At 38.0% G+C, this 12207-nt stretch overlaps 2 protein-coding genes across 2 annotated transcripts; one reads left to right on the top strand and one right to left on the bottom strand.

The window, feature by feature from the left end:
- Positions 1–2760: 2760 nt before the first annotated feature.
- Positions 2761–6660, bottom strand: LOC107738044 (caspase-1-A-like). Its single transcript, XM_016549716.1, has 11 exons — positions 6469–6660; positions 6184–6258; positions 5990–6060; positions 5730–5900; positions 5239–5418; positions 5070–5141; positions 4725–4901; positions 4397–4640; positions 4158–4256; positions 3526–3635; positions 2761–3275 (listed from the first exon to the last, which is right to left on the bottom strand). The coding sequence occupies exons 1-11, from the start codon at positions 6539–6541 to the stop codon at positions 3180–3182; spliced, it is 1368 nt and encodes a 455-aa protein (XP_016405202.1). The 5' UTR covers positions 6542–6660; the 3' UTR covers positions 2761–3179.
- A 56-nt stretch (positions 6661–6716) lies between these two features.
- Positions 6717–12143, top strand: oxa1l (OXA1L mitochondrial inner membrane protein). The gene is made up of 10 exons (XM_016549715.1): positions 6717–6863; positions 7957–8091; positions 8249–8546; positions 8895–9038; positions 9242–9327; positions 9459–9623; positions 10699–10803; positions 10933–11095; positions 11563–11643; positions 11917–12143. The coding sequence occupies exons 1-10, from the start codon at positions 6753–6755 to the stop codon at positions 12036–12038; spliced, it is 1410 nt and encodes a 469-aa protein (XP_016405201.1). The 5' UTR covers positions 6717–6752; the 3' UTR covers positions 12039–12143.
- Positions 12144–12207: the final 64 nt, after the last annotated feature.

The raw sequence follows: 12207 nt of genomic DNA on the forward strand, positions 1-12207 counted from the left end.
AATTCTTTATATATAAAAAACGTACTTACAGTCTGTGATTCAGAACAGCCGGCATTGTAGTCTACTCTTCCAGGATCAGGAAACAGTCCTCCATAAAATGTGCTGCACACATCAGAATATTTGGGTTAAACTGTTCTGCAACAGTGTTGTAAATACAACTTAACCACTGATTTCTAGTCGTGTCCTCTTTTGGAAGGCCAAACAAAGTAGTTTCGCTTTCACAACTAAACACAGCGTCACACACGGCGACCTTGAGTGAGCGGAGGCCGGGGGCTAGTGTTAGCGGCGGCCGATTAGCATGAGCGGCGGCCGGTGGGCTTGAGAACGGCGCGGCGGGCAGGCTTGCGGCAACCACATGTGACGACCCCGGGCTGGACTCCGCTTCGTCCACGGTGAAAGCCGATCCGGCGATCCACAGCGCGAAGTTGATGTATTTCCTCAGCGACCAGCACAGATCAGCGTAGACACTTGCATTTAATTTGCTTTCTATGTATATAAGATCACTGTTGTTAACGGGGTCATATGATGCTGCTAAAAAGAACATTATTTTGTGTATTTGGTGTAATGAAATGTGTTTATGCGGTTTAAAGTTAAAAAAACACATTATTTTCCACATACTGTACATTATTGTTTCTCCTCTATGCCCCGCCTTTTTGAAACGCGTCGATTTTTACAAAGCTCATCGGTCTGAAAAAGCGAGGTGTGCTCTGATTGGCCAGCTATCCAGTGCGTTGTGATTGGCCGAATACCTCAAGCGTGAGACGGAAATGTTACGCCCCTCACCATACTGTGTTGATGCCGTGTCCGGCCGGAGCGACGAGACATAAACATTAAAACCCATTACAAACGAGGCATTTGTTGCATCCAGTGGGGACATAATTACTGATTATAATGACTTATACTGTCTTTTTACGCGTTGCGTTGCATTGCATCGCGCCGCGTAAACATAAAACTCTGTCTGTATTTGTGATCAGAGAAATGACAAACAACAAGTGCTATTCTACACTGCCCAAAACTCGCGTTTGAATCATCAGTGGCAAATCCTTTAAATGAAAACGTACTTACGTGAGTCAGAACTGCTGGCATTTTAGTCTAACGTTACTCTCCCAGGATCAGTAAACAGTCCTCCATAAAATGTGCCGGCGATCCACAGCACTAAGTTGATGTATTTCCTCAGCGACCAGCACAGATCAGCTCTAGGTATGACGAAGCGGATATCGTCCTCTTTTGGAAGACCAAACAAAGTAGTTTCGCTTTCACAACAAAAAACATAGCGGCCTAGCGTGAGCGAAAGCCCCGGCTTAGCCTGAGCTGAAGCCGGGCAAGAGTGAGCTGAGGCGGCGGGGTCGAGAACGGCGGTCCCGGCGAAGGAGCGTTGAAAACGGTGAGGGCCGATCCGGCGATCCACAGCACTAAGTTGATGTATTTCCTCAGCGACCAGCACGGATCAGCTCTAGGCATGACGAAGCGGATATCGTTCCTCTTTTGGAAGGCCAAACAAAGTAGTTTCGCTTTCACAACGAAGCACACAGCGCCTTCACGACATGGCGGCGGCAACAATACTACAGTGAGAATAAAAGTTACGCCTTCTTTCTTTGCGTGAACATTTGGGTGGCGTTATGCAAATCTTCCCACATAGTGTGGTAGATATGTTGGGGGCGTGTTAGAACGAGCCGTTTTAGGTAGGTGTGGTTGACTCTTAACTTTTATAAAGAATATCTCTTTGGATTTGAGACTTTAGTCTTTGCAACTTTACAGATCTTCTTTATGCACCAAGAGCTTGTAACACTCCAAAGAGAAAGGAAAAATTGAAATCGCATCATATGACCCCTTTAAAACAAAGCGATAGAATAAAATCTTTCCCCTGCGCTGCGCTGGGACGGCTCGCGGGAGAGCTCGTGGGTGATTCTCGTTTATATCATGAAGCAGAGGTTCAAACTCCAGTCCAAACACCACTGGCCAAGAGCTTTGGACTCTGCTCTCACGGAGAATATTTATTTATATAGCATATTTTATTTTAGATCAACTAGAAAAGATGTTTAACTTATAAAGTTTTATTTTGAAATGTAAGTCAATAACAATTGGCCGAAGCCAGAGCCAATTGTGAAAGTTTTTGCGCGAGGAGACCCCACCCCATTTTGGAGTTCACGCCCCATTTTGGAGATCTCTGGTCTGCAGTTATATCTACTTGGGTATAGACAGATTTCCAAAACCACTTTCCTTGACTATTAGCTACACACTGTATTTCATGAACATCATGAAAAATTCTTATTAAAACGTAAACACCTGCACATAGAATATAACGTAGGCTACAGAAGTCATGTTCGTTTAAATAAAAACGAAACGAAAAACATGGCTTTATTTTACAAGACCATAAAACCAGCAACTGTTTAGTGAGTTGAGACAAACCCTTGTTCAGGTGCATGGTATATCTGAGAAAAACGTAGGTTATTATTTTTTTTTTAACTAAAGTGTAGCATAAGCCTCATTCCATTTGCTAATTTCAAAGACAGATAACACACAGCCTCCAACGTGTTTTTCAGGGATCACAGTGTTGCTGGTTTCTGTTTTACATTACAAGAAATCCAACTTTACAGCTGAGTGGTTACAAGAAATGATATCTGGGTCTATCTAGGTCAGCTCTATCAAACTAACAGGTCAACATAAATTATGTAATTTGGCATGTAAACTGTTCAGAATTTATTTATAATTTAAACAAATAAATAAATAAAATGAATAAAAATTGAATACATCATGTTCACAGTAAAGTACATGATCCAGATGTTTACTTTCGTGATTTGATGGTCATAATATTTCATAAATAATATTTAAATATCTTGTCCTCTTTTTTTCAAAATAAATTGTAGGAAAATAGCATAGTTTAACATGGAGAACCTTACTTAAGTATGCATTTATAGAGCTAGATCATTTGATTGCATCAATCCTTTAATCAATTGTTTTTAACTTTATTTGTAAAGAATTCTGGGTTGGGGGTGGGCAAGTCAAGTTTCCAGCTGGACAAGCTAAATTGTTTACTTTCATAATCAAGGATTATATGAACATGCAAACTCATTAAAATGTCAATGAATCCTTGTTTTCTTCAAGCACGAACTCCTGAGATGACAATAAAGAGATGCATAAATCATGTTAATGAGGTCAGAAGTTGTGGTTGCGGTTTCCTACAACCCAGGGAAGAGGTAGAATCTCTTAGATAATGTTGTTCTTTCCTTGCATGGCATTTGATCAGGATGTGACATCTTAAACTTCTTAAGGACCTGTTTCAAAAATAAAAATAAATATCACAACATAAACCACACATGAGCCTAAAAAACCCCATAAAATATAAAAAAGAAAAAAACTTTCTTTATTCTAGACCTTATTGTTACTGATATGCAATACTACTGATAGCGATACTACATAACAAGGAAAAGTAAACATTAACTATTCAATCAAACATCAAAAAAACACATATCAGCATTGATGTCTACAGATTGACGTCTGTCTTGCTAAACAATGTGACTTTGCCTTTCTGAAGAGCTCCTCGATGTCGTCCTGGTGGGCATGCTGATTAAATATTTCCACAATGTCTTGGATGAAATGTGAGCCTTTCTTTTCGTTTCTGTAGGACACAGTATCTGTATAGAGAATACAAATTTTGACTTACACTGTTTGACTGAACATCATCGCTTGGATGCAAATCAAATAAAACATAATTCTAACACATTTTTAAAACAGTATAGTCAGCATTAAAGTGACACTTTACCCAAAAATGAAAATCCTATCATCATTTACACACCCTCATGTCGTTCCAAATCTGTATGAATTTCTTTCTGCTGCTGAACACCAAAGAAAATATTTGGAAAAATGTGGGTAACCAAACTGTTCCTGGTTCCCATTGACTTCAATAGTATTTTTTCCCCCATACTATAGAAGTTAATGGGAAACAGCAACTGTTCGGTCACATTCTTCAAATATTATTTTGTGTTAGGAGAGGAATGAAACTCAAATGGATTTGGAACTTGAGGGTAAGTAAATGATGACAGAATTTTAATTTTGGGGTGATCTATCCTATGTATGTCACTCCAATAAATAATTTTTTTGTGTGTTTCATGTAATATTATAGTAAATGGAGCGGAATAATGTAAGGAAATATCTACCTGGAGTACAGGATCTCAGGCAGCAGAAGTCTTTTTCACGGTGCTCTTTTGCTCTGTTGCGTCTTGGCACAGCGTCCTGGACATCCACACTGCCTTCATCTATAACATGAGGGCGGCATTTGCCAAAGAATGTTGCTTGAAATGGATGAGGCTCTGACCAATCAAATATGACAACATTTTAAATAGTTGAGTTGAACAACAATTTTTTTTATTTTCTAAAATAGTATTTTGTAACTCACCACCCCTACACGCTTGGATAAGGATGATTTTTGGCTTGTCCCTCAATCTAGCAGAGTTCGGAGTGTTCAAGCAATTAAAAATTTCATCTGCTTGAAAAGCGTCCTCTTCATCTTCATTCTCGAAAGAGTCAAAAACCCCACAGATTCCACTGGCATCTCCATGGGACATCAACACCACAAAGCAGCTGTCCGATTCAGCGTGTTCCTCTCGCTGGGCGAAGTCTCGCATGGCAGCAAGCATACCCTGAACACCAGACCATCAATATCAAAAATTAAAAAAAAACTAAAAAAAAGTTGGCTTATTTGGCTTAAATACACTTGAATGCACCTGTGCACTGAGGTCTCTGAGTGTGATCACAGTGTAACCCAGACCTTTAAGCAGCACTTCCATACTCAGCTCATCCTTGTCTGCCCCGGTCCTGTCATTTAAGTTTTTAAATTCTACATTGTTGATAAGCAGTGCCAAACGTTTTCTGTCCGTGGATTTGTCTTTCATTGGGTATATCTTGACAGAGAAGAAAAATTGTATTATTATGAATTTGCACATAATATTTAAACATCAAACAAGACACAATAAAAAAAATACAACAAACACATAGTACTTTCTCTATTGTCCAGCATTTGTTTTAGAGTAGCCATTTTCAATTATTGTGATATATACAACATAACTTACATCGTCTCCCTTTTCTTGAAGCATTTTCTTTTTAAACTCAGGTTTGCATGGTATAAGTGGATCTGAAGTTCTCTGTTCGGATACAACAAAATCATAATTATGTTGTCAGAAAAGATTATATGTTTCATAAAACACCTTTATTTGGTCAATTAAGTTAGATTTTATTTACCACTCTCTGTCCACAGCCATTATTGTTACACCGCACCGCATTATTGGCCGGCCCCTTCCATTCCCTGCGGCAGTTCCAGCAGAAGTAGTAATTTTGTTTCAGGTTGGCCGTGCAGATAGTGCAGTGTACACACAGGTTACCTCGATCTCGTCTTTCCACATGAGACTGACATCCTGGACACTGCAGCATTGACAAGCAGATGCATTTTGGGTAGTTGTACTTGATGCACTTTATTGCACAGTTACTATCGATGCTATATGAGCTGGATGTTGACATCACTGAATCAATGATGAACTGCCTTTAACTGAAAATTGAGTGTTTACTATTATCCTGTTGCATCATTGACACACTATTATCCTAATTAACGCTGTACAGTTGCTTTAACACAATCTGTATTGTTAAAAGCGCTATATAAATAAAGGTTACTTGACTTGACTTGTTGTGTAAGAGGCCATATGCATGCAAACAGCAGACAAAATGATATATCTTACGGCTTTAAAGTCAAACAGTCTTCTAGCAACCAGAGCAGCGAGATTCTCCTCTAGGAATTCCCGTTGTTTGTCTGTCAGTGGTATCAGCTGAGAGATGTCCTGATAAGAGAGATTTACACTGCAGGATTTCCCCTGAACATTATAGCCAGGGCAAGAAAATTCAGTCTTTTTCTGAAAGACAAGAACCAGTTGAACATATAATTGTAGCACAGGCATCAAACTCAGTCAATATGTGAACAGTGTAAATAATATACACCAACCTGTTTAAGATAATACTTGAACCAAGCAACAACATAGTCTGTCGGCATTCGATGACCACAGGGCAATGCAACTGATAACAACAACAACAACAAAATACTTTACAAAGTACATACATAAGCCAAATGCTGAAATCACCCTTTTAAATTTTAATTCCTATTAGAATCTGATCGATGGAAATAGGTGGTCAACTCACCAAAGTCCACTCTTTCATTTGATGGCCTTACTTCAGAATTACGACCTGATTCCCCAATATGCTGTTTGTGGATATCTGGATTTTAACAATTTAACAATAATATATTTTTCTTTTTTCCTCTGAAACTTCTTTTTAAAGTTAGTGATGGTCAATTTCACTTTCGGTTTTGCTATCGTTGTTATTTTTTATATTCCAGTACTTCAAATCAAATAATCTTATTTTTAGCATTATTTGTAACACATCAAGAAATATTTAAATGGGGGAAAAAATTATAAAAGTCAATACTCAAGTGTTGGAAGACTCTTGCTATCGCGGCGTCTTCTTCCAAATCTTCATCCCAGTTACCATCTTCCGTCATTTTTACGTTTAAAATTAAGTTATATCTTTTTCCTATAACGTTACTAAACTACAGACGAGATTCCCTGAAGAACCCCAATGATGTCCTCAGCCAGTCAGCACACACAGACATCAAGCAAGCCTGCGGTGTATATGGTTTTATTTGAAAGGCGGAGCTGCAAAAGCGTATTGTCCCTTTGCGCTTCCCGTACAATGTGTTTATTCAATCCAAGATGTCTGCGCTCAGAGGCAGAGTGGTCACGGAATGTCTTACAACATGTATTTTTCGACAAACAGGCACAGCGACCATTTCCACTCTTCCTATTGTTATGACAAGGAATAAGGTGAGTGGCATGTTGATCTGTTTTAATTTGCTGCCCACAATACGCGAAAACGGAGTACTTCACAATGACATGACTTTGACCGAAGCTAAATAACGTTAGCATAGCTGAGGTTGTGCAGATTAGACCCGGTGTTCTCGTCTCTTAACTTTATCTTCAAAACACTTTACTTCAAAATTAAGTAACATTAGGTTTATTCTTAACATAAAAGCTATTTATCTGATTGTTGATGAATAGCTATGTTGCCTGGTAGCAAGGTGTCATGATCTGTGTTATGTAGTGGGATCAATCAAAGTACATTTCATGTGATATATTTGTGAGTGAGTGAGTGAGTGAGTGAGTGAGTGTGTGTGTGTGAGTGAGTGAGTGAGTGAGTGAGTGAGTGAGTGAGTGAGTGAGTGAGTGTGTGAGTGAGTGTGTGTGTGTGTGTGTGGTTTGTATTATGATGTACATTTAATGTAGAATAACAACATAATGTGACTGATTGCTCACTTCCCTTACAAATTGTCTGAATGATTAAACTATTTAACTTAGATCAGTGGTTCTCATCCAGGAGGCAGGGGCCCTCTAGGGCATGCATATATATATATATATATATATATATATATATATATAAATTATTAATATAATTACTATAATTATTAATATATTTATATTGTTGATATATTAATTAATTATCTATCTTACTTAAAATGCAACCAAAAAAATTGAGATAAAGTAAACTAAACAAAATATTCGAAAACTAAAATCAGTAAACAAAAGTCATATTTCTTTTTTTCTCATCAATAACTGTTGTTTTTCATTCAAGAAGAGTTTGTGACGCTTCTGCAGTCATGGAATGAATTGTCGCTAATTAATTGATCTATACTGACACCCATTTTTGTTAATAATATATTATACTTAATTATAGGTATAGTATATGTTTTACTCTTCCATCAAATTGCTTGTGATGTTCTTGATAACAGTGATAATAACAGTAAATGAATAAATGTAAATATCCCAAACAAGCCTATTGTTTGTAGTTTATTGTATTTTTAAAAAGCCTGTGTTTGATGGTGCATTCTGACTTTGTTCTCTGAATTCTGTCTTGTTGCAGTGGTTTGTACCGAGATCACATCTTCACACTGGCAGAGGAAGTAGGGGTCCTCTAGTTAGGGCACTTCTTGGCTGTCCCAATCATGGCAAGTTCCTGCTGGTCAGTGCTGTGGCGGTCAGACACAGCAGCTCACAGGTGGGTTTCTCAAAACGAGTTTTATTACAGTGGCAGAGCATTTCTGATACTTTTGTACTCTTTTCCATTAATCTCAATTAAATCAAACAGGTCTCTGAAGATCCCTTCGTGAATTGACTTCTGTGATAGATTAAGAATTATTTTGCATATTTTACAGACGACAGAAACCGTGCAGAGCATTTCAACTCCAGTTGAACCTGTAGATGCTGCAGTATCTGTGCCAGTCTCCATTCCAAGTCCTTCTGCTGACCCCGCCCCCACTGTCACACCACCAATCACAGAGCAGGTGACCGAGGCTCCTCTCACTGCATTGGATGTTCTGCAGGAGGTTGGAGCTGAAGCCAGCCTATCAGAGCTCGGCCTGGGCAGTCACACTCCTGTGGGCCTGATCCAGAATCTCCTGGAGTTTATGCATGTTAGCATTGGGATGCCATGGTGGGGGGCCATTGTTGCAGGTAAAAATGTGTTTATAATGAGTGTAATTTATTATTATCTTTTTAAATCCATTCAACAGCCTTTAGTCTTGTTACATCTTTTGTTTTAAAGCAATACAAACCACTTAGTCTTCAGAGATGACAAAAAACTGACAACGATAATCTGTACATTATTAAATGTAATATTTCCATCCTATTTGTCTGGTTCTCAGTAGAATAATTGTACTTGTTGAATATCCACCTGCATGTGCTATATAAAAAACATTTATTTGGAATTCATATTCTCTCTTTTTTTTGTGTGTGTGTAATTTATTGATTTATTCATTGATTTATTTTAATTTACCATAACTTTCTGTCTGTTTCTCTCAGGCACCATTTTAGCTCGGTGTGTTGTGTTCCCAGTCATTGTAAAGGGACAGAGAGAAGCAGCCAAACTGAACAACGTCATGCCAGAAATGACCAAGCTCACCACCCGCATGAACGAAGCCAAACAGAGTGGTAACAAATTTGATTGTAAGTGTCTCATGTTCTTTGTATACCGTTTTCTTTCTCTTTTTCTGCCTTTGTTATATTGTCAGAGTGTATAAATGATTGTATCTTTTTCTATCCTCTGGTGTTTTTTAATGTCTAGTCCCCATTCTAGTCTTGTTAGTAATGGATTACACTGTTGTTTTGAATTATTTTTCAATTTAAAATGACTCATTTTCTTTCTCCAGTTTCAAAAGCATACACTGACTTGATGATGTTTCAGAAGAAACATGACGTGAACCCTTTGCGTGGGTTTCTAGTGCCCATGGTACAGGTCAGTGACTGAATAAATAAAAAATGCTTTTATTATTGTGAACAATTTTTTAGGTGTCAAGATCAAATAAGTTGGTTAGTCAGCTGGTGCTTAGTAATCATATATACCTTTTCATCCCCTTTACTCTTCAGGCTCCAATCTTCATCTCTTTCTTCATTGCCTTGCGTAAGATGGCATATCTCCCCGTACCAAGTTTGCAGACTGGCGGCCTCTGGTGGTTCACAGACCTAACCGCAGCTGATCCATTTTACATTCTCCCCATTGCCGTGACTGGCACTATGTTTGCCATCTTAGAGGTAATTGTTTAATGAAAATTAAAAAAAACAAAAAAGACCATTTACTGACTGTCATGTCATTCCAAAACCATTTGAATTACTTTCTCTAATGGAGCAAATATTTAAAATATTTTGAAGAAGCTTTTTTTTTTTTTTCCATACAATGAAAGCATATTGTGACTTTTTTTTTTTTTTTTTTTTAAATAAAAATCACCATATTTCTACATTGTACATGTTACATTTTAAAACATTTAGATTTTGGACTATATCTCACACAAAGTTATTGTATGGCTTCAGAAATTAAAAATGTTGTGTGGACCATATTAAAGGGATAGTTCACCCAAAAATGAAAATTAATGCAAATTTATCTGCTTACCCCCAGGGCATACAAGATGTAGGTGACTTTGTTTCTTCAGTAGAACACAAACAGATTTTTAACTCGAACCATTGCAGTCTGTCAGTCTTATAATGGAAGTAAATGGGAATCACGGCTTTGAGAGTGCGAGAGCGTCTTCTTCTTCTTCTTGCTTGGCAAATGGACCATTGACACTCTATCTACAATCTCAATTAGGAGCGTCAATGGTCCATTTGAGAGATAGGTGGCGGTAATGCACTTATTAGTCTGCGATCTGCCATAAAGCAAGAAGAAGAAGACGCGTCACGCACCGGCTGAAGAAGAAGACGCGAACGCGCTCAGGACAGTTCAGACATTGCATTGCATCAGAGGTAAAAAACAATATAAATACTGTTCAGTTACGTGCACAGACTGATCGTTTCGTGTCTTTACACATCAATGTATCGTCACGAGCCGCAGGGTTTCATTTGGTTTTGTTTGTGTATGTTTTTTTGACTATCAAAGCCGTGATTCCCATCCACTTACATTATATGACTGACAGACTGCAACGGTTTGAGTTAAAAATCTTCGTTTGTGTTCTACTGAAGAAAAAAAGTCACCTACATCTTGGATGCCCTGGGGGTAAGCAGATAAACATCAAATTTTCATTTTTGGGTGAACTATCCCTTTAATGGTGTTTTTTGACAGACACATTTTTGAGGTATTGCAACAGTTTAAAATATTTCAAATTGATTTTTACAGTTGGGAGCCGAATCTGGTGTAGACAACCCCAATCTGAAGGCCATGAAGACTGTCTTCAGGATCATGCCCTTTGTGATCCTCCCTATGACCATTAGCTTCCCCACGGTTCGTCTCTCACACTCCTCCCTCCTCAAGTTTTTTTTTTTAAACTGTATTTGTTATGGGATCTGATCCGTCTTCTCTTGTCATGCTGTAATGATTTCCATAGTGTCATTTGATCTGTGTGTTTTACAGGCGGTGTTCACCTACTGGATGACCTCTAACCTCTTCTCACTGGGTCAGGTGGCCCTGCTGAGGCACCCGGTCGTGAGACAGAAGTTACGCATCCCGGAGCGCATCACACATCCACCTTCAGCGCTTCCACCCAATGAAGGTTTCATAAAAAGCATCAAGAAAGGTAAAAGATTTTTCTGCTTCATCTTCTGTATCGGTGTTACTTTAGTGTTATTTATATACTCTACTAACATAGTATTATAAGTTTGAATCAACTTTTATTTCTATACTGAGATTTTATTGTAATTATAGTTCAAGTTTGAGTCATTTTATGTGCTTTTATGCATTTTATGTGCACTTTTTGCATTTTAAAATATTTACGTATAGCTTTTTTATTTCAGTTTTAGTAATTCGAGTACTTCAGAGTTTAAACTTATTTTAGATAGTTGCCAAGGTAATATTTCAAATTTTCATTTTCAAGTTTTTCATATAATATTTATAGTTTTTCAGCTTTATTTCAATTACCGAAAATGGCATTTAATAGTTGTAATTAACAATAACAACACTGTTCTGTATCTGAATCACTTCTATTTGTCTTACCATTTTGCTCTTATACTCTCTATATAATGTTTCTGTATCTGTTCACCTCAGGATGGACGAATGCCCAGTTGGCTCAGCAGCTGGAGGAGAGAGAAAGGAGAATTAAAGGACACCTGGATATGGCAGCCAAAGGTGAGGGTTTGAAAACCTAGTGAACTGCCTATGCTGTCTCCTGCCTGCACTACTGCTCAAAATACAAAAAAAAAATCTTACTGACCCCAAACATCTGAAATTAGTTACTTTTTGGTACAGAATGAAATTTAAGTGTATCTTGTTGAAAATACTTGTATCTCTTTTGGCATTCTATGAATGTGTGCGCAGTTGTGAAGCGATATTTAATGTTGTTTTTTGGGGGGTTTTTTGCTGTTCAAAATTTCCATTTATCCCTGCCCGTTTTTTTTAAAGGTCCTCTGAGGCAGACTTTTACCCATAACCCCCTTCAGCAGTCAGCAGCACCAATGTCGACAGGAAAATCGAGTAATTCGAAGCAAGACAAGAAGAGGCCGTGGGAAGATACGATTGGTTAACACCTCGATGGAGAATTGTGAAGGCTTTGTACATATGTATTGAGAAGGACTAAGGCATGGGTGGTAAAATTAAGACTAAATAAGTGTTTAATGGAAAAGGTGTTGTGCTGTGTCTTCTTGCCATTAAAGAGCAATCTTATTGCCTTACCGCTCTCTCCATTCATTTACA

Source organism: Sinocyclocheilus rhinocerous, unplaced genomic scaffold (genome assembly GCF_001515625.1).
Source record: "Sinocyclocheilus rhinocerous isolate Xijiao unplaced genomic scaffold, SAMN03320098_v1.1 scaffold494, whole genome shotgun sequence".
NCBI lineage: Eukaryota > Metazoa > Chordata > Actinopteri > Cypriniformes > Cyprinidae > Sinocyclocheilus > Sinocyclocheilus rhinocerous.